Source organism: Sciurus carolinensis, chromosome X (assembly GCF_902686445.1).
Source record: "Sciurus carolinensis chromosome X, mSciCar1.2, whole genome shotgun sequence".
In the NCBI taxonomy this organism is placed as follows: Eukaryota; Metazoa; Chordata; class Mammalia; order Rodentia; family Sciuridae; genus Sciurus; species Sciurus carolinensis.
Genome location: NC_062232.1, coordinates 11,184,451 through 11,204,552, shown reverse-complemented (window position 1 = coordinate 11,204,552; position 20,102 = coordinate 11,184,451). Strand labels below are relative to the sequence as shown.

Below are 20,102 nucleotides of genomic sequence, written 5' to 3'. Positions count from 1 at the left end.
GGTGAGCTCAATTTTTACTGATAGGAAGATTTATAATGTGATGAAGATTTTTACTGATTTATATAGAAGATTTTCTTTGCCATCACTGTTTTTGAAACAGTATAAAAATGCAGAGCTCTCTTTATAGTGTGCAGAATATATCCTGTGTCTATTAGTGACTATTCTGTTTCTTGGGCTTAATAAGCTTCTTGCCACAAGTACTTGAAAAATGCTGGAGAGTTTGTTTGTTTTCAGGCGGGCTTTTTTTCTGAGTTGTAATTGAACTTCAATATTCTGAAATCTTTTCAGATGGAGAAGTTTCTCCCAATTGTATATGCGAAAGACACAGTGGTTGTCTATTGAAGCACGGATTTGTTCTTATGACACACACAATTTTGTGGGCCATTTATTTTGTGAGTAGCAAAAGTTAGTCTATTTCTTCTGTAAATTGAAAATTATGAGACCTTTTATGGACGTTTTCTATCTGCTTTTACAAATTACCAATTGCCACCGTCCAGAAAAATGTTTTCTCAAAGGTTGTTTTTGTTTTTCACTTTTTGAAATGTGTACAGAATTCAATAGTAATCATGTCTTGGGTTCTATGAGTAAGAATCAAGTTGAGTCCAACAGATTGCAAAAAATTAAAAATTGAAAAATAAAATAACTGTCGTGTTACTGCTGGAACAATCTTTTACCCGATTTAAAGTATTTCATAGATTATATATTTTTAAAACTTTTTATTTTGAAGATGATTCAGATGTAATTGTTTTGACTGAAGGGTGTTAAATCATTACTGATGATGACAATTAAATGTGGGCTTGAGTTTATGTAGCTGTTATTTCGCAACCTGAGTTTTCAACAGGGATGATATCGCCCCCAACAGGCGAAAATTGGTTTATTGGAGGGATATGTGAAAATTTTGAATATAAAGCACAAATATATGTACAGTACATAAACAGATTTACAGTATATCTGTATTAAAATGTCATAGGAAAAATGTCTAAAAGGGCTCCTGGTTGACATCTGTGGCTAGGGGAGCCTGGGGATTGGTAATAAGCAAAGGTCAAGCAGGGGTGGGAGTCAACTTGTCTAGCAGCTTCGTGATTTCAGATTTAAAATGCACATGGGAGAAATCACAATCCTGCGCTCCACTTTACTGCCACCAGCCTTGTTGGATCTCAGCACCAGATTGTAGGCGAAAGGGAATCCAGTCTTTTGTTGTTATTTTGGTTTGGTTTGGGTATTTTTTTTTTTTTTTTTTTTTTTTTTTTTTGGTGCTAGAGATTGAGCCCAGAGGTGCTTATCCACTGAGCCACATCCCAGCCCCCCACCTTTTTTTTAAATTTAGAGACAATATCTCACTAAGTTGCTTGGACCTTGCTAAATTGTTAAGGCTGGCTTTGAATTCACCATCCTCCTGCCTCAGCCTCCCTAATGGCTGGGATTATAGGCATGTGCCACTGCACCCAGCTGGGGATCGAATTTTGTGCATAGGTAACAGAGACAAAAAGTCTGACTTATTTGAAGGAAGTTAAGACTTTTCAGATTGTCCAGCTTGTTTGTGAGTCCACAAAACTCAGGAATCCTTTAGATATGCTGGGTTCACTATGTTTTCAAATGTTTCCAGTTTACTTTTTTTTTTTTTTTTTTTTTGCAGTGCTGAGGATTGAACCCAGGGCTTGCAAGGCAAGCACTTTACCAACTAAGCTATATCCCCAGCCCCTCTAGTTTACTTTTAATGCATCGGTTTATTTGGTGATACAATAAAGGAGACTGAATTGTTAGAAATAAGTTGTATTCTTTAGGTCATTTAGTTCTTTTAAAGAACATGAACACTAGAATTCTATGTGCGTCTTGGGCACAATGAAGTTTTAAATTTACTGTTAACATATAAATGTGTATAATGGGACAGTAGATGAAAGCTGCTGAGTTTGCATGTGACAGAAAACATGTTCTTACACATGGCAAATGTAGGCTGGCTTTGAACTTTTGATCCTCTTGCCTCAGCTTCCCGAGCCGTGGGGATTACAGGTGTATGCCACCACACCAGGTGCTTGCCCTACAGTTCTCTGAGTCTGTAAACAACGTTTTTATAGCAACCATGTAACCAGCTACAGTACCTGGGACAATTGTGCTTAACTCCACTTGAATGTAAGGCATGCTAATTTCATTAGTCTTCCCACTTGTACTCTGAAGAATAGCTGTTTGGGTTCAGTGATGCATGGAACATGTGAACTGAGGCAAATCTGTTTGAAAATCTCAACTTGAATCCGTTGCATGTACTATATAGCTTTTAAGTTTCTCAGTCTAAGAAAAACACGTTTTCTTCTAAAAATAAGAAAAGCCTCTTCTTAGTTCTCTAACATAATCATATTACAGCCTAGATATGGGATTTTCTTCTGTCTCTATTTTCCCAAGCTTTTTTTAAATACAGTCGGAACAGTCATATACAGTTGCACTGGGTGTGCAATTCACAACTCCAGGGAGCTGCATCTGCATAGACTCACATCTGTATGTGACAGCTTGAAGTACAATATTGTAGATACTTTGGACCTGTGGTAAATAAATAAGTACCAGCAATGTCACTGTCCTGCCATTCACATTGGCCTTCTGACTAGCACTATTTCTAGCTGATCTAATAAATAATTCTCATTACCAGGAATGTGGGGGTCTCCTTAAGACACTAAGGGAAGCTAATCTCTATAAATCTTTTCAGTATCACAAATGAAGATGAATCACTGTAGCAACAAATTTCTTTATCTTTTCTCTATACTACTTTTTTTTGGAGGGGGGGTACTGGGATTTGAACTCAGGGGCACTTAACCACTAAGCCTCATTCCAGCCCTTTTTGTGTTTATTTTGAGACAGGGCCTTATTAAGTTGCTTAGGGCCTCACTAAGTTGCTAAGGCTGACTTTGAACTTGTGAGACTCCTGTCTCAGCCTCCTGAGCCGTTTGATATACTAATTTTTTTGTTTTGTCCACTGGAAGAATGTTGCTAGATAATAGTCATTCAAATTCTTTGTAAATCTGGAATAAGTCCAAGATCCACAGGAATATGGAAGACCTCTAACTTATGAGAAGCCATGGGGCTCACAGACTTCATTGCCTTTGTGACACTTGCCTTCTGAAATTGTGTCAAGTGAATCGAATAAAAAGGACTGAGGGGTACCTTCCATACTTAATTCCAGCAAGCAGATCCATTCCCATTCCCCACCCCTGTTAGTACTTAGGAAGTCATGTATAGCCATGTCCACTGACTGTTGCTGGAAAAACAGCCCCATTGTGCTCTGATTGACTTTTCTACCAGATATAGTCCTTGGCACAAGGCATCTGAAATATTTTTCATTAATTTCTTCATTTATGATCTTGTAGTTAAATACATCTATGCACAGATGTGTTTTAACCTAGTTAGTCACTTTTAACTAACTGGTGGTTGAGGCTTTTATATCACTGTAAGCATATTATTGGTATCCTACCCAGAATATAATAGAACTTCTTGTATCATACATCTTGAATGATATATTTATAACTTTAACATCCTGATTTAGACCTGAAGATAAACTTTTACTATAAACCCCTTACAAAGAAAATTTCTGGAATGAGAATATGATGTTTGTATACACAAATGATTCCCTGCAGAACTCAAGGTAAAAAGATCTGGAGCCCCCAGACACATTTATTACTAGAGTTGGATAAAGGGTGCTAGAGAAATAGGGGGTAAAAATGACAGTAAAATTGTTTCTGAGCATATTTCTAGGTTCAACTTTTTCTTGTTGCATGAGATGAGCAGAGGGTGGGAATGATATGTAATTGGGGATGAGACCGACATGAGATGAGACAGGTAAGATGAAACATTTATTTTTAGTTGCTTTTATGGTAGTTGAGTCCACTTTTCTTTTTGTCTTGCTGCTCATTCTTCCAGTCCTTACCAAGGACTTAATAATAGCATTATTCACTTAATAATAACATTATTAAGTGAAGACACTCTGAGTGTCCCATCCCACCTCCCACATCATGAAAACCTTGACTCCTTGAGATGTCTTCTTTTGTAGAGCATCTCCCTTCTTTCTCATTAGAACTTTCCAATATTTGGTGATTTCTTCAATAAGTTTTTCATCAATCATTTGCTGAGCACCTACTATGTCTAGGCACTGATCTAGGGGCTGGGGTGCAGCAGGAAATAAGACAATGTTTTAGCTCTCTTGGATCTTGTATTCCAAATGTAGTTGGTAGAAAAGGACAATATGCAAGTCTATAACATGTCAAGTATGACATGAACAGAATCAAGTAAGGGGTGGGAACACAATGCTGGGGAGCAGGAAGAATTCTCTGATTCAGTTTCATTTTCATAAGGAGGAAGAGGTCACTATCAGTGCAGTAACAATGACAGGGGCAGGGAATTGATTTGATTGGGTGTTTGGGTATTAGGGGACCAGTGTGACTGGAGAAAGGTGAATGGAGGTTAGAAGTGCAGATACTGAGGTTGGAGAAATAATGTGGGAAGATCACGCAGGGTATGACTGTTTCAATAAAATTTTATGGACACTTAAATTTGAATTTTATGTAATTTTCATATATCATGAAATATTTGTCTTAAGCATTTAAAGATGCATAAAAAAACCCCACCACATTCTAAGCTAATAGGCTACACAAAAACAGGCTTCAGGCTGAATCAAACTCATGGGTCATAGGCTACCTACAAGGTCATTTACACTGTTCTGTTTTCTTCATGGTGTACAATTGTACATGACTGATAGACTAGGCTTGTGGGATTTTGAGATATCCAGGATGTAAACTACTACATTAAATAGTCTCTAATATCTACTCATCATAATTTGTCTGATTTTGTGAATTTTAAAAAAAAATTCTAAAGCATTTTTCCTAAGGCAGTAATTTACTCTGTTATTTTCCCATGGAGATAGCTTAGGGTTTGGGTAGATGTATCAAAGAGTCTTCTAGGTCCTTCCAGCCACAAGCTATCCTATAAGGTGTTTGCTTCTAGTAGCCAACGTTATGGAAGGAAATCACAGTAGCCCATTATTCCAGCCTGGTGGTCACAGAGAGAGATGGGCAAAGCAACTCTGGCCACACAGCAGGTCTGAACAAAATTTAAACACCCTGATGCTTTCCTTCATCCCTAAGAACCTTAAAACCTCTGTTGCCCTCTGTAAATATTAGGTGGTTATGATGACATAGTAAATTATGACAAAATTCTCTAGTCAGATACTTTGTCAGGCTAGACCAGGATATGCTGTCATAACAAACATCCTGAAAATCTTGGTGGCCTATAACACCAGTGGTTAATTTATTGCTCATACCATATCACTATCTGGTTCATTTAGTGTCAACTCTATATTGGGATGCAGCTAGCTGAGTATCCATATCTAGAATGTTAGGAACCACTATGACAAGGGAAAGAGCGCTGATACACATCACTTCTGGTCACTGCCTTTAGACCTACTGGCCCACCTAGCCACAAGGGGCCAGGAAATGCAGTCCCATCTTGTACTCAGAAGGTAGAAAGGTGATGCTATTTGGTGAATATATCAATGACTATCACACAGAACTTTGGTCTTTTAAAATGCTTCCAAGAATTTATCTTTGTCTCTAGAGTATTGAAAGCATCCCCAAGCTTACAGAAATGATGAAGAATGAACGTATTGAGACATCTTGGGTGGGGCAGGAGGAGACAGAGTAGAAAGACCAAATTCACTGATTTCCAACATACCTCCTCGCATGGAAGACCCTCAACTTTGCTTAGAAAATCTGGTTTCCATGCTTGGAACAACTTTAATGGAGATGGGAAACAAGCATGGTCAGTCACTGGGGTGAAGTATGCTGAAAGAAGACAGGTTTATTTCTGTTGCTCAGGAGGCTCCTCCCCCAGAAAACGAAAACCGTACATTCGGTTCGACAAACATCTGTGGAATGTCTCCCATGTGCCAGGTACATGAGTAGAAATGATATTTTTATAAAATAAAGATGTCCTAGATGTTTGCATGTCTTACCAACAGCCAGAGAATTCATTTTGACCTGTGGGGAGGATGATTTTAATGCCTGAAACTTTAAGTAATAATATACATTTTATAGAGGGTTTTTTTTTTTTGATCATTTACTGAGTATTACTAAATACTAACTGTTGCTTTTCTGAAATCTGGGTTTGGCTAAAATTGTCTCTGGAGAGAGAAAATGGCACAGGAATATGAGAAATATTTTGCTGTTACTTACTGTTCCATTGTGGATAGAGTTAGAAAATGTATAATTTTGATTGAATGAGTACCCTAAATTCCAGAGTTCACAACACACACACACACACACACACACACACACACACACACAGAGAGAGAGAGAGAGAGAGAGAGAGAGAGAGAGAGAACAGCAGAGTGGGGTGAAAAAAGATAAAAGTACCTTTTGCAAAAGTGTACTTAGTTCATAACTAACTACATTGTCACAGTAAGACAGGGGATCATTGGGCATCTTTGTGCAAAGGATGCCGGTAATGAAGAAGAGAAGGTGATCAGTGGATGTTGATGTTGGACACTAGATCTTTAGGAAGAAATGTGAAAAAGGATATTCTGGGTTGACTGACAGTGGCAAGAAGGGCTGCCTAGAAAGCACAATCGAATTTTACCTGAAGATCCTTCTCCCATCCAGTGGATTATGCTACATTTTGACTGAAACAGAGCTGTAGCCATTAACTATTGCCATAATCATGCTGGGTAACAAGTCAGTCCAAATTTCAGTGGCTTAAAACATCAAGAATTTATTCTATGTCTCTGTGGGTCAGCTGGGGGTCATGGGATCAAGGGTCAACCACAGGTAAAGGGTGGGTCTGCCCCACATGGCGCTCATTCTCTTTCAATCAGCGGGCTAGCAGGAGCCTGTGCTTGTGCTATTGGCAAACATGAAGGAGAACTGGGAGATCATATGTAAGCTTTGAGCCTGTATCATGTCGTATAATGAATGTCCCATTGATCAAAGCAGGTGACATACCCAACATCAATAGAACTAGGAAATACACTCCTTCCACAGAGGGTAGAGGGAGGGGATGAAATTGTTTTTAACAATAACCTAATCACCATAAAAGCTTTCAGTTGTTTTTTTGAACATTGGGGCCCTTGGTCATTGAGATCAGTGATTCAGGGATTATAACATATCCCAGGAATCTATTCTCTTGGGGTCATTCAGAGGGAGCATACTTTTAAAAGATCTAGAGCTGTCTTGCCACTCAATTCCATCCCACACCCATCTGCCCCCTCATTTTTTAAACACAGCTATGTCAAATGGAAACAGACGCATTTGAGTAGAACACAGATTTAAAATATATATTTAAAATATTTACAAATGCTAGATGATTTGACTGGAGAGAAAATCACCAATGATCTTCATCAAATTGGAGGATATGGAGGTCCTAGAATCCCCTTAAAATATCCAGAGAAGCATGCACAAACATAAATTCACACACACACACCCACACACACACACACACACACACAGTTCTGGTATTTGTAGTTCCTTTCTTAAGTCTATAGTCTCACATGTGCATCTAAATATAAAACTGTATATAGCATGAGGCTCCTGAAATAAACAACCCCCACCCGCCCCCAGATGGCCAGGTTTCTGGATTTCAGAGATGCAGGATCAAGCCCTTGGCAGGTTGCACTGACCAGCACAGCAGCCATAGCCACAGCAATCGTTATCAGCAAGTGTGCACTCTCCTCCCCACCCCCAGATGGTACGCCCCATGCCATGAGGCCAGACCCTGTTAACAAAACTCAAAGTTGAAGACTGAGTCGTTTATTGCTTCATGTATCTACAAAGACATGTAAAACACGAGCAGATACTTTAAAATTAGCCTTTCATCAGAAAATACGTCCTACAAAGGTTTTTTTGTTTTTGTTTTAAGAAAAAAGCTTGTCCTAGATTTTCCCTGGGAAAGTTGTTTTGGTTTTTAATTTTTTTTCTTCTGAGTTTTTTTTTTAAATTTTTATTCTTTGTACACAAATGGAGTCTAACATTTCTCTAGCTGTACATGAAGTAGAGTCATACCATTTGTGTCTTCATACATGTACATAGGGTAATGATGTTTGCTTCATTCTATTATCTTTCCTTCCCCCGCCCCCTCTCACCCCTCATTTACATCTACACAATCCATCCTTCTTCCATTCTTTCCTTACCTCCCCCCACTCCCGTTATGTATCATCAGCCACTTAATTTTTAATTTTTATTTCCTATGATTAGAGTTGCCCCATCTTGCTCTTTCAAGCTCATCTTTGGTTACTAAGGGATATCAAGGACCATAAGGCACAAACCTCTAAACCAACATATAGGACCAGATGGCCCACCCCTGAGAAAGGAAAAAGAGGACATTTATTATATGCCTACCTACTCTGTATCTGACCCTCTCCCATATCTGGCCTTATATAGTCTGAGATATTGTTAACATTGCCGTTTTATAAATGAAGAAACCAAGAAAATTAAATAATTTATCCTCAGTCAAAAGCTAAAAGGAAGTAGTACCTTGATTCAAAGCCAGTTTATTATTTTTAAAATTTTTATATTGAAAAATTTACTTTTCTTCCTTCTTGGTGTGCAGTTCTATGAATCTTATGTATAGATTTGTGTAACAACAACTATAACTTGGATGCAGAATTGTTCCTTCACCACCACCCCAAAATTTCGTTTCTGTTACCCTTTTATAGTCAGACACTCCTTCCAATCTCTGGCAACCTCTGATTTGTTATTACTATTGTTTTGGTATTTTGAGAATGTCATACAAATGGAATACAGTCTGTAACATTTTGAGATTGGCTTCTTTTGCTCTTAATGCCTTTGAGATCCATCCAAGTTGCTGTAGTAGTTCATTCCTTTTTATTGCTGAGTAGTATTCCATGAATGGCTTAACCATTAGTATGTGAGTTGTTTCCAGGGGGTTTTGTTTGTTTGTTTTGGGGGGGTTTTTGTTTGTTTTGGGCTATTACCGATAAAGCAACTATAAACATCTGTATACGTTTTGTGTGTGTGTGTGTGTGTGTGTGTGTGTGTGTGTGTGTGTGTGTAAACATAGGCTTCATTTATCAAGGGTATATTCCCAGTAGTAAGGCTGCTAGTCATATGGTGAGCATATGTTTATTTTTATAAGAAACTGCCAACACATTTTCCAGAGTGTTATCCCATTCAAAGCTAGTTGTGAACAATTCGAATCTATGCTCTCTCCTCTCAAATAACCTGTCCAGACATAAGAGTGGATTACAATATTAGGCAAAGCTTCCTTTGGGGGGACATTATTTTCCTTGAGAACTATGGGAGGCAAAGTCAACTTAGACTCCCAGGTCTAAGACCCAGGCAGGTTCCTTGACAGATGCAGGAGGGAGAACATCTGTGGAGGACAACCAGGAGCACAGAGGGACAGTGCAACTTAGATCCCAAACCAGGAAAAATGTGGTGGTTTTGGCTAAGCCTTAGCCATCAAGATAGAGATGAAATGCAAAATGCTCTTCCAGTGAAACCAAAGAAGTTGCTAAGAGGTGAAAGGAACACGGAACTATTTGTATTGCAATATAATCCACTTCCCCAAACCCACTGCAAAGGGAAATTACTGATCGTGGTTTCCCTGAACTCCAGGGTGAGTAATAAGAGAGCTGAGCCCCAGGCAGCTCTTCTGAATTCTTAAGCAAATCTAGGGAAAGTTTTGTGAAAGGTGTTTTCTCCATAACACCCCAAAGCTCCTGGATATTGCAAATATACAAATGTTACTCACCATACCCCCTTATCGTCAAGCTTCCTGAAGACATTGCCAATGCAATTTCACAAAGAAAATAGCATTTGCAGTTTTTAAAGGTTTGGAAATAGTCTAATACCCATCGCTCTCAAGAGGTCCAATGACAAATTGAGCAAAGTTGATTTTCTTTCCCATGTCTGGGACAGGAGATTCTTAATTGCATGAACCTGGAATGGCCCCCAAAAACCTTTTTGCAGCTCTTTGAGGAAACAAGCCAGGGTCCCCTCCTAGCAGTCTTTGAAGATGGCCTGTCAGCTCAGAGCTGGGATGGGGACCAGCTGCATACTCCCAAGCCCAGCTCCTTCCACTTGGCATCCATATATATATTTCCATTTATGTTTTCTTTGAAATATTTTATAGGACTGCCCTTTTTTATTTGTTCTTTTTAGTTATACATGACAGTGGAGTGTATTTTGACATATCATACATTCATGGAATATAATTTCCCCTTCTTGTGATTGTACATGATGTGGAGTTACACTGGTCGTGTATTCATATATGATCATAGAAAGGTCACATCCGATTCATTCTACTGTCTTTCCCCTTCCCATCCCTCCTCCCTTCCCTTCATTCCCCTTTGTCTCATCCAGTGAACTTCGACTCCTCCCTTTCCCCACTTACTTTGTGTTAGCATCCACATAACAGAGAAAACATCCAGCCTTTGGTTTTTTGGAATTGACTTATTTCACTTAGCATGATATTCTCCAACTTCATCCATTTATTTGCAAATGCCATAATATTCTTCTTCTTTTTTGGGGGGGGGGGTGCTGGGGATCGAACCCAGGGCCTTGTGCTTACATGGCAAGCACTCTACCGACTGAGCCATCTCCCTAGCCCCTATTATTCTTCTTTATAGCTGAATAATATTCCATTGTATATATGTACCATATTTTCTTTATCCATTCATCTGTTGGAGGGCACCTAAGCTGGTTCTATAGTTTAACTTTTGTGAATTGAGCACCGATGAACATTGATGTGGCCACATCACTATAGTATGCTGATTTTAAGTCCTTTGGGTATATGCCGAGGAGTGGGCTAGCTGGGTCAAATGGTGGTTCTATTAGGACTGCCTTTTAAGAGAATTATAATTTATATCTTTTCAGTTTAATTCCAACAGTATGTATTATTTAATTAAAGCATATATTATTTAATTAAATGAACATTGAATTAAAGCAGTATGTAATATTTTAAATTTTATTTCAAGAAATGGGCTGTTTGGGATTTGGGGAATATTAGGGGCAATTTAGTCTGTCATTTAGGATGGTTTCACATGGGTGGCCGGCCTCATCATGTTGTTTAGTTGGGAAAACAATATCATTGGTCTTTAATCTTGAAAAAGTCCTACAGGCTGGGAAGTGGCCTGCAACCCATCAGGTAACTTCAGTGAGGAAAAGGCTTTAAAATCCAGTTCAGCGAGATACTCATACAAATATTTTGAACCTAAGGTATAACTCAAGGGATTTAAAGAAACTAGAACTATTTCTAAGTGTGTATCAGTCATGTATTCTGCTCTGAAGATCAATGGACTTGTACAGACAGAGCTCAGGCTCTAACCCAGGTCTTTGAACTCAAAATCAGAATGCACCATGCCCCCAAATCATTAAAATTGATTGGGAAGTTGTTTTTTTTTTTTTTAATGAGCTTTTTATTTTTAAGTGATTTGAGATTTTCAGAAAAGTTGCTAAGATAGTATAAAGAGTTCCTATATGTTCCTCACCTAGCTTCCTCTGAGGCTGACCCAGGAAGTTTATAAAAATCCTGATGGCAAAGTTGAGATCCAAGCCTATAAAATGAGAATCTCTGAAGAGGAGATGCAAACATCAGTATTTCTTTGAAGTTTTTTTCCAGGTAGATTCAAGGTGAAGCCAAAGTTGGGAACCACTGCTCTAAACCCTTCCCAAAGTGTAGTCAGCCAACCAATGGAATTGCCATCGCTGTGGAGCTTGTTAGGAATGAATACCCTAAGTCACTAGGTGTAGGTCTACTCTGTACGGAATATGTATACTTTGACATGATGATAAAATTTTGTTACAAAGACTTTAAGCCTCACAAATTAGATACTGGCTTGTGGTAGCCAAGAAATCAGAGAATAATTTGTTAGTTAGAAATGAAATTGCTAACAGTCTTGCATGAATTATGAAAAAAGGCTACTGCTGTAATAAAAAACATCTGCTAACGCTGTTTCACTTCCTTCCTCTTGCTGACTACTATTTAGTTATTTTAGTTCTGATTAGCACTTCCATTAGAAAATAGGAAGAAATTAAGTGCAACTTGTTTGACAAAAGTTTAGTAGTTAAAACCATTGAAATCAATGGTTTAAGTATGTATTTTGAGACTATGTCCGCACTTTGAATTTTTATTTTTGTCTTTCCAAAGCAGATAGCATAAAGTTGGTTATACAAAAATCGACCAGTGCAGAAAGCCAATTAGAAGTAATAGATGGCCATTCTTTTTTAAAATTTTTTTATTTGTTCTTTTTAGTCATATATGATAGTAGAGTGTATTTTGACATATCATACACACATGGAGTATAACTTCCCATTCTTGTGGTTGTACATGATACTGAGTTTCACTGCTTGTGTATTCATATATGAACATAGGAAAGTTATGTCCCATTCATTCTACTGTCTTTCCCATTCCCATCCCCCTCTCCCCTCCCCATCCAGTGGAACCCCTCCCCACACACCTACTGTGAGTCGGCATTCATATATCAGAGAGAACATGTGGCCTTTGGTTCTTTGGATTGGTTTATTTAGGTAGCCATTCTTTTTTTTTTTTTTTTTTTTTGCGGTGCTGGGGATTGAACCCAGGGCCTTGTGCTTGCAAGGCAAGCACTCTACCAACTGAGCTATATCCCCAGTTCCTAGGTAGCCATTCTTGACCTTAGTAAATGTATGCCCCAGTGAATTCATTGTCAGGGGTCTACTTACATTGAATTTAATACTTCCATTTATAATAGCAAAATGAGTGTCTGCAATTCCTAAATTATTTCTAACTGTGTTTTAAATTATGAGACAAAGGATGCTTAAATGGCTGACTACTTGAGTATACAGTGCATTTTTAATGAGACAAGTCATATGAGCCATTCATTGATTTTAATTCAATCCAGAGAATTAATATTTTCTTCTGAGTTCTCATGGTTGGATAGTTTTAAAATATTTCTGTAACTGAATTGAAACCCTTAAGAATTATGAAGGCATATGTCAGTCTGTATTTATAGATAGTATTGGATGAAATTTCACCTCAATAAATAAAAATCCTTTCAATATAGTATAATTTTAAAACATTAAGAAAGCTATTTGGTTGCTTTCATCATCTTTGTATGGAAGTAGTATTGTCACAAAAATTTTATTTTGGAGATTAAGTTGGTTGTGAAGTGGTTATATCACCCAACAAGAACAGGAGATGAATAATCAGGAAAATAGAGCCTATTGACAAATGAGACTTTAAATATAGACTCATTGAATTTCAGAGTTGCCAGGGACACTAGCAATTATTCAGTTTCGTTCCTAGAGTACTTAGATGAAGAAGCTGTGGCAAGTCACTTAAATTCGATGCCAGTGCCCACAAACCCCATCTGTACTCCTCAAGCTTCCTCATCACCTCATTCCCAGAAAATTGCCTTGATTCACACTTCACAGAGAAGTAGGAAGCCACAGGCATGAGCTCATGAAGCTTCCCAGGCAACCCTGCCATCTACAACTCCATGTTGTTCCCTATAGCTCACCTGTTTCAGAGGGTCATCCTCTTGTCTATTCATACTGTGACGACTTACCTCTGGAACTCATGTCGTACTAGACCTTCTCAGTCCCTGCTGTATCTCTGATGCATAAACTTTCAGTTTCTTCCTCTCTTTGGCTCTTTCCCTCAACTTATAAACACATTCAGGATTCTCCCACCTTGATTAAACACATGCACACACATGACTGGTGGATCTAAATGATGAGGAAAGAATGGTGAGAAAGAAAAAAAATTCCCAACAAAGATGAGACTATTAAATTCCAATACTGGGGCTTGGGCTGTACCTCAGTGATAGAGTGCTTGCTTAGTATGTGTGAGGCACTGGGTTTGATCCTCAGCACCACATAAAAATACATAATAAATAAAGATATTCTATCTATAACTAAAAAATAGTTTTAAAAGATACTTATTACTGAGACAGGCAGCAATAAAATTAAGCACTAGGATACCAATCATATCTGTGAAGCTAAAATAGAAAATAATTTGAAGAAATACTTCAAATAAGTATATTCTGGAACCTCAAAGAGGTAAAGGAATAATATCCATAAAGTGAGAATGACAAATTAAGGACCTCCAGAAATGGGGGGAAAAAAAGGACATAGGAAGAAGAATGAAGTAGAAATACTTGAAATTACAAATATGATTGTTGAAATTAATGATTTAACAAAATAAACTCTTAACTACACAATTGGAGAATTGGTGATTAGGAAAATGAACCAATTAAACGTGTTTTGCCCATAAAACATTAAAGATAGGTGAAGGAGAAAAAGAGGTAAATAGAAAAGCACATTTAAATGACACATAAGTAGATTTAAAGACTTTAATGTATATCTGATAAGTCCTTCAAAAAAGAGAGTAGAGACAGCATTATAGATGGAATAGCGGGAGAGATAATGACTGAGATATTAAAGCATTGAGGAGAAAAAGGCAGGTGACCTCAGACCAAAACTGCCATGAAGGTCTCCATCATAACTTCTCAGCTTTGTCATTGTAGCATGAAAGCAGCCATAGGTGATATGAAGCTAGATGGACATGGCTGTGTTCTCTGTGCCAACAAAACTTTATTTAAGGTCAGAAGTTTATAATTTGATGACCTTTGATCTAAAGAATAACCATTTTTACATTTTCATGTCTTCAGATCTTCATATACATACCATATACATTTGTATACATGTCTTCATATATGTATAGATGAAACACACACCATATGTACATATGACTTGAACTACACTTTCTCTTCTGAGTGTCTTTTTTTTCAGTATCCGTTATCATATCTAAAAAAAAAAATCCTCCCCAAATACTGATGAACAATATAGATTTTACCTACTGTTTTCAAGGGGCAATGGAGGAGTGTGTCCATTCACACTACACAGGTAAAGCTTCCTAAAAGTCCTATTTGCTTGTTTCTGGTTCTGCCTGCCCCTTTCCTCCCATGCAGCAGATAGTAGACATTCATCTCTCCCTTCCGCCTTCCTCTCGCAGCATCCACATGGCTCTTCATCTCTTACCTCACCCCAGCTCTAAAAATGCCCTCAGTCTGTACATCCCAATCAACCAGCAAAACAAGAACCCCATAACTCCAGACTCAGCAAGAGAAAATCCCAAGCCCTAGCCATAGGCAGATCACCTTATTATTTCTGCAGCACATCCCAAGTAAGATATAAATTCGTTCTGTCCCAAATTACCTCTACATCATTGATATTGATGATCATGTAGTATTTCATTGTGTGCATGTATAAAAGCCCTCAATTTTGAAAAAGATATTACATACTGAAAACCTTTTATTGACTGAGTCTTTTTTCTCACAAACCCATCTAATATAATTACATTTTATCTATCAATACAGTTCATGTAACTGAGAAAGCAATTTTTAAATGTAAATTCTAAAAGTGCATTTTATAAGAAAAAAAGCATGCTTTTGAAATAATAAACAAGCCTTCAAAGAAATGAAAAGGACACAGAGGTTTCAAAGTTAGGTTATCAGGGTCTCAAAATCTTCCTTTCTTGCCTGATTGTAGGCAGGAGTTCCCTAGAACTTTGTGAATCTGTGTCTAACAAATAATAAAGATGTAACAAAGATGAAAACAATTGTTATTGGCTAATGTCATAAAGTTAGTATGATAAAAATATGTATTATTTTCCTGTGGCCATTGTAATAAGTTCCCACGAATTTAGTGGCTTAAAACAATAGGAAAAATCCAAAATCAAGGTGTCAAACTCTCATGGAGAGAATTTTTCCTTCCTTAACTCTTTCAGTTCCTCATGGCTCTATGTGATCCCTATGTGGTGGCTACATTACTTCAATCTCTGCTTCTGTCTTCACATGACCTTCTCTGTGTCTATACCTTCTCCTCTTCTGTTTATTGCAAGGACACTGTTCATTGGATTTAGGGCCCGTGTGGACAATCTCATCTCAAGATCCTCAGGTTCATTACATCTGCACAGATTCTTTCCCCAATTAAGGTCATGTTCATGGGTTCCATAGGTTAGGATGTGGACATATCATTTTCAAGTCCACCACTCCATCCACTACAGTATTCTTTGTAAGAGTTCTGAGAAATCAAGAGAAAAAAGCAAATCCTCTGATTCAATCATGAATAAGTGAAATGTGAATCAAAGGTACTGGATGTCATTTCTCCTAGGCCTTGATGTATATTTGAATAATCTCTCTAATTTCTTTACAGTTCTACTTACGTTTTAAAGCATTAGCAATGAAATTTGTCAAGACAGATTTAGTGACTTGCTCTTAAACCCGTTTTCCTTTTAAGCGGTCATCTCGGTCAATGTTAGAACAATCTGAACAGCAGATTAGGGCTGCTTCCAGTTTGGAGGAGCTACTGCGAATCACACATTCTGAGGACTGGAAGCTGTGGCGGTGCCGGCTGAAGCTGAAAAGTTTTACTAGTATGGATTCTCGCTCAGCATCTCATCGGTCCACCAGGTTCGCAGCAACTTTCTATGACATTGAAACACTCAAAGGTAGGTGTGTGAGTATAGACACAAATTTTTTCTCTTTATCAGATAGTGACAAATGTACCAATTTCCAAAAGTTTGAATAGGACAGATGTTAAAGGGAGAATAAAAGGGTGTCTTTAATTTTACAACTTTGGTATTAATGGAGGATCCTGATGTTTAATTTATTACTCTACAGAGAAATACTTACAATAAGATTTTGAGGTCTAAAACCAGCACAAAAACATTTCAAAATATGGGGATAAATTTAACTCAGGGATGTGAGGGCAAAAGAAACCCTCACAAGACTTCTTAATAGAAGAAAATCACTGGGTTTACTTTAAAAATAAAACAACCTGGATATTCATGAACAAGAAGCATTCTACTGCCCCATATGCATAGATAAAAAATAATGTATAGCTTTTTATGTCTTCAACATTCTGTGATTTTTAAAATAAACTTGAAAAGTAGCAGTCAGAAGCTGAGCTATAATAATGGGTACTGGTATTGTTGAGAATAATGGACAAAATTCTCAATACAAAATAATCAAAACTCCAGAGTAGAAAATAACAAAGTTTGGCCTTTGTATCTGCAGGTTTCATACCCATAGAGTCAACCAACTGTGGATGGAAAATGTTTGAGAAAAAAATTTGCATCTGTACTGAATATATGAGACTTTTTGTCATCATTCTCTAAACAATACAGTATAAGAGCTATTTGCATCCTCTTAGGTATTATAAGTAATCTAGAGATGATTTAGAGTATATGGGAGAAATTGCACAGGTTACATGTAAATACTAGCCATTTTATGTAAGGAACTTGGGTACCTGAAGATTTTGGGATCTGTGGGGGATCCTGGAACCAATCTCCCGAGGGAGAGGAATACAATTTGAAATAGGGGGAAATGATGGTTCCCCTGTAAAGTGTGGATATTCTTTATAAGAAAACCATTGTATGTATATACTGCACCATAACGAATGAAATGCATATCCAATAAAGTGTGGCCTCTGATTAGGCATTTAACTTTTTGATGACATGTCAAAATAACAAAAGCTACTGCAACATTGTTGATCTAGCATTGTATATTTGAATAACATGATTGCCTAGTAAATGATTATATCTATTGCATGGCCTTAACCAAATTGCCTGTCTGAAGGCTTGAGGTGAGCCTGGTGATACTGTTGGGAGACAAGCAATACCATAAAACCAGAATTATGTGACTTTAAAAAGTCGACACATTGTCATTTTTCTAAGGAGGAAATCATAAAAATTAATGGAATTTGCAAACTCCAAAATTTCTCTCCTTATTACTTGGGGAATTATCTAAAGTTAGACACAGTAAATAATTGAATCAGTGTGTTACACCAATTATTATTTGTAATCAACTCTCTTTTATGGATGTCAGGGTAATTCCCTGGCAGTAGTAAAGGATAGTAGAGTTATGAAGCCCTTAGTCAGTAGCATTAGTGATAACTGCATACAATTTTGATTCAGATCTTACCTTCCAACTTTCAAAGCTTAGTTGTTGAAAGAGAAAAAGTGAGTGGGAAGCAACATTTAAGTAGAATTTTAAACGAGGAAAATTTTCATAAACTGATTACTTGGGTTTTTTTCGAAAATTCATGACTAATAGTAGGGAATTAAATAATACTTACATTAAAACTTAATTGAATAATTTATCCCTCCTTTTTATAGCCTTCAGCCTCTTATATAAATATTCATAATTAGGAAGATTTTTATTATGAAATAAAGTTTAGGTAAATTGTGTAGTATAAGCAGTGCACCCCAGGCAAAAATGTTATATTTTGCATTTTCAGTAATTGAAGAAGCAACAGATGAGAAAAATTGGGATTAAGGAGTAGAAATGGAAAAAGAACATAGAAAAGATAGTTTAAAGGAATAATTTAGATTAGGGTCAGATTTCAAACAGTAGTTTCATGTCTATATACTTCAAGCAGAGACCCTCTCTAACCCTTCTAGTGGAAGTATGTTTACGTGCATGAGAATTCAGAAAGTTCTGGGGCAAGACCAACACAGCCTTTTAAAGATGTAGTAAAATTGGAGACATGCTTGTCTATTACTGCTTACCATATGACCCCAAAACTTAGTTGCTTAAAACAATCATTTTTTTAAAAAATGGTATTGGTCCATTATAAATATGCATAACAATGGGATTTGTTGTTCCATATTCATACACATCCACACACACACACACACACACACAACATATTTGGTCAATTTTATTACCCAGTATTCTCCTGGTCCCCTTCCTCTGCTCTGCTGGTGTCCCTTCTATTTTCATGAGGCCTCCTTTTTTTTTTCCTTTTTTCTCTCTAGCTTCCACATATAAGAGAAACCATATGACCCCTGACTTCCTGAATAAACAAACATTTTTAATCTCACAGTTTTTGTGCATCCAAAATACAGACATGGCCTAGATGGGTTTCTCTGTTTCAGAGTCTCTCTGGAGGCTGTAATCAAGATGTCAGCTTGGACTACAGGCACTTCAGGGTTCAACTGGGGCAGGATGTGCTTCCAAGTTCATTCAGCAGTTGTTTGCAGGACTCAATTCCACACAGGCTCTTGGACTGAGGATCCCAGTTGCTTACTGGCTGTTGGCCAGAGGCCTTCCTTAGTTTCTTGCCATGTGAATCTTTCCAACATAGCAGCTTGCTTCTTGAAAGCCTGTGAGCAGAGAAAGGAGGAGGCAGAGTGCCAGCAAGAGATAGAGACTGCATTTTTCTTTAAACCTAATCATGGATGTGGCATCTCATCACTTTTACTGTATTTTCTTCATAAGAAGTGAGTCACTAGGTCCTGTCTACACACAAGGGGAGGGGATTCCATGAGGCCTGGCCACAAGGAGGTGGGGATCATTGAGGGTCAGTTTTTTTGTTTGTTTTGATTTTGGTACCGGGGATTGAACCCAGGGCACTCAGTCACTGAGCCATATCCCCAGTCCCCCCGCTTTTTTTGAGACAGGGTCATGCTAAATTGCTTAGGGCCTTACTGAGTTGTTAAGGCTGACTTTGAACTTGCAATCCTCCTGCCCCAGCCTCCAAAGTCACTGGGATTACAGGTACACACCATCATGCCTAGCTTGGGGGTCAGTTATGAAGCTGCCTATCACAAGAAGTTTTCGGGCTGGGGAGATAGCTCAGATGGTAGAGTGCTTGCCTGTCAAGTACAAGGCCCTGGGTTCAATCCCTAGCACCACAAAAAAAAAAAAAAAAAAAGCAACAAGAAGTTTTCACCATATCCTTAATCTACAATAAAGTCTACACTTCAATCCATGGGAAACTGAAAGAAAGTCTTTAAGTATGTTTTTATTATAAAATTGAATCTTTCCCCCAAAAGCAGTCATAGAGCATTAAGTATCCAAGTGTCAAATCTGACTTAAAAAATAAACTGAGAAAAAAATCAAGTACTGTTTTATGAGAAAGCATGTAATTTTCTTTTTATTTCCAGAGGCTTGTTTCTCTTTTTCTTGTTTTCCTCAAGTTAGCTATGGTCAGAGGATTGCTTCTTCTATTCAAATGAATTTACCATGCTATGTGAACATCAGTGAGGAACATTCACAAGCGAGAAAACTCTGATTTGAGAAAAGATTAGTTTCATTTACATGTCCATTCACGTGGTTCCCAGGT

At 37.6% G+C, this 20,102-nt stretch overlaps 1 protein-coding gene across 2 annotated transcripts in view; it reads left to right on the top strand.

The window, feature by feature from the left end:
* Window positions 1-20,102, top strand: part of Vegfd (vascular endothelial growth factor D) — a 32,610-nt gene that overhangs the window by 303 nt on the left and 12,205 nt on the right. Inside the window, exons 1-2 of one of the 2 annotated variants that reach the window (XM_047535967.1) lie at window positions 73-392; window positions 16,272-16,482. In XM_047535967.1, the coding sequence (XP_047391923.1) occupies window positions 360-392; window positions 16,272-16,482 (244 nt within the window). In that variant the 5' untranslated portion in view covers window positions 73-359. Of the gene's footprint in view, window positions 1-72; window positions 393-16,271; window positions 16,483-20,102 lie in introns of those variants that run through there. The other variant, XM_047535966.1, reaches the window with a different exon arrangement.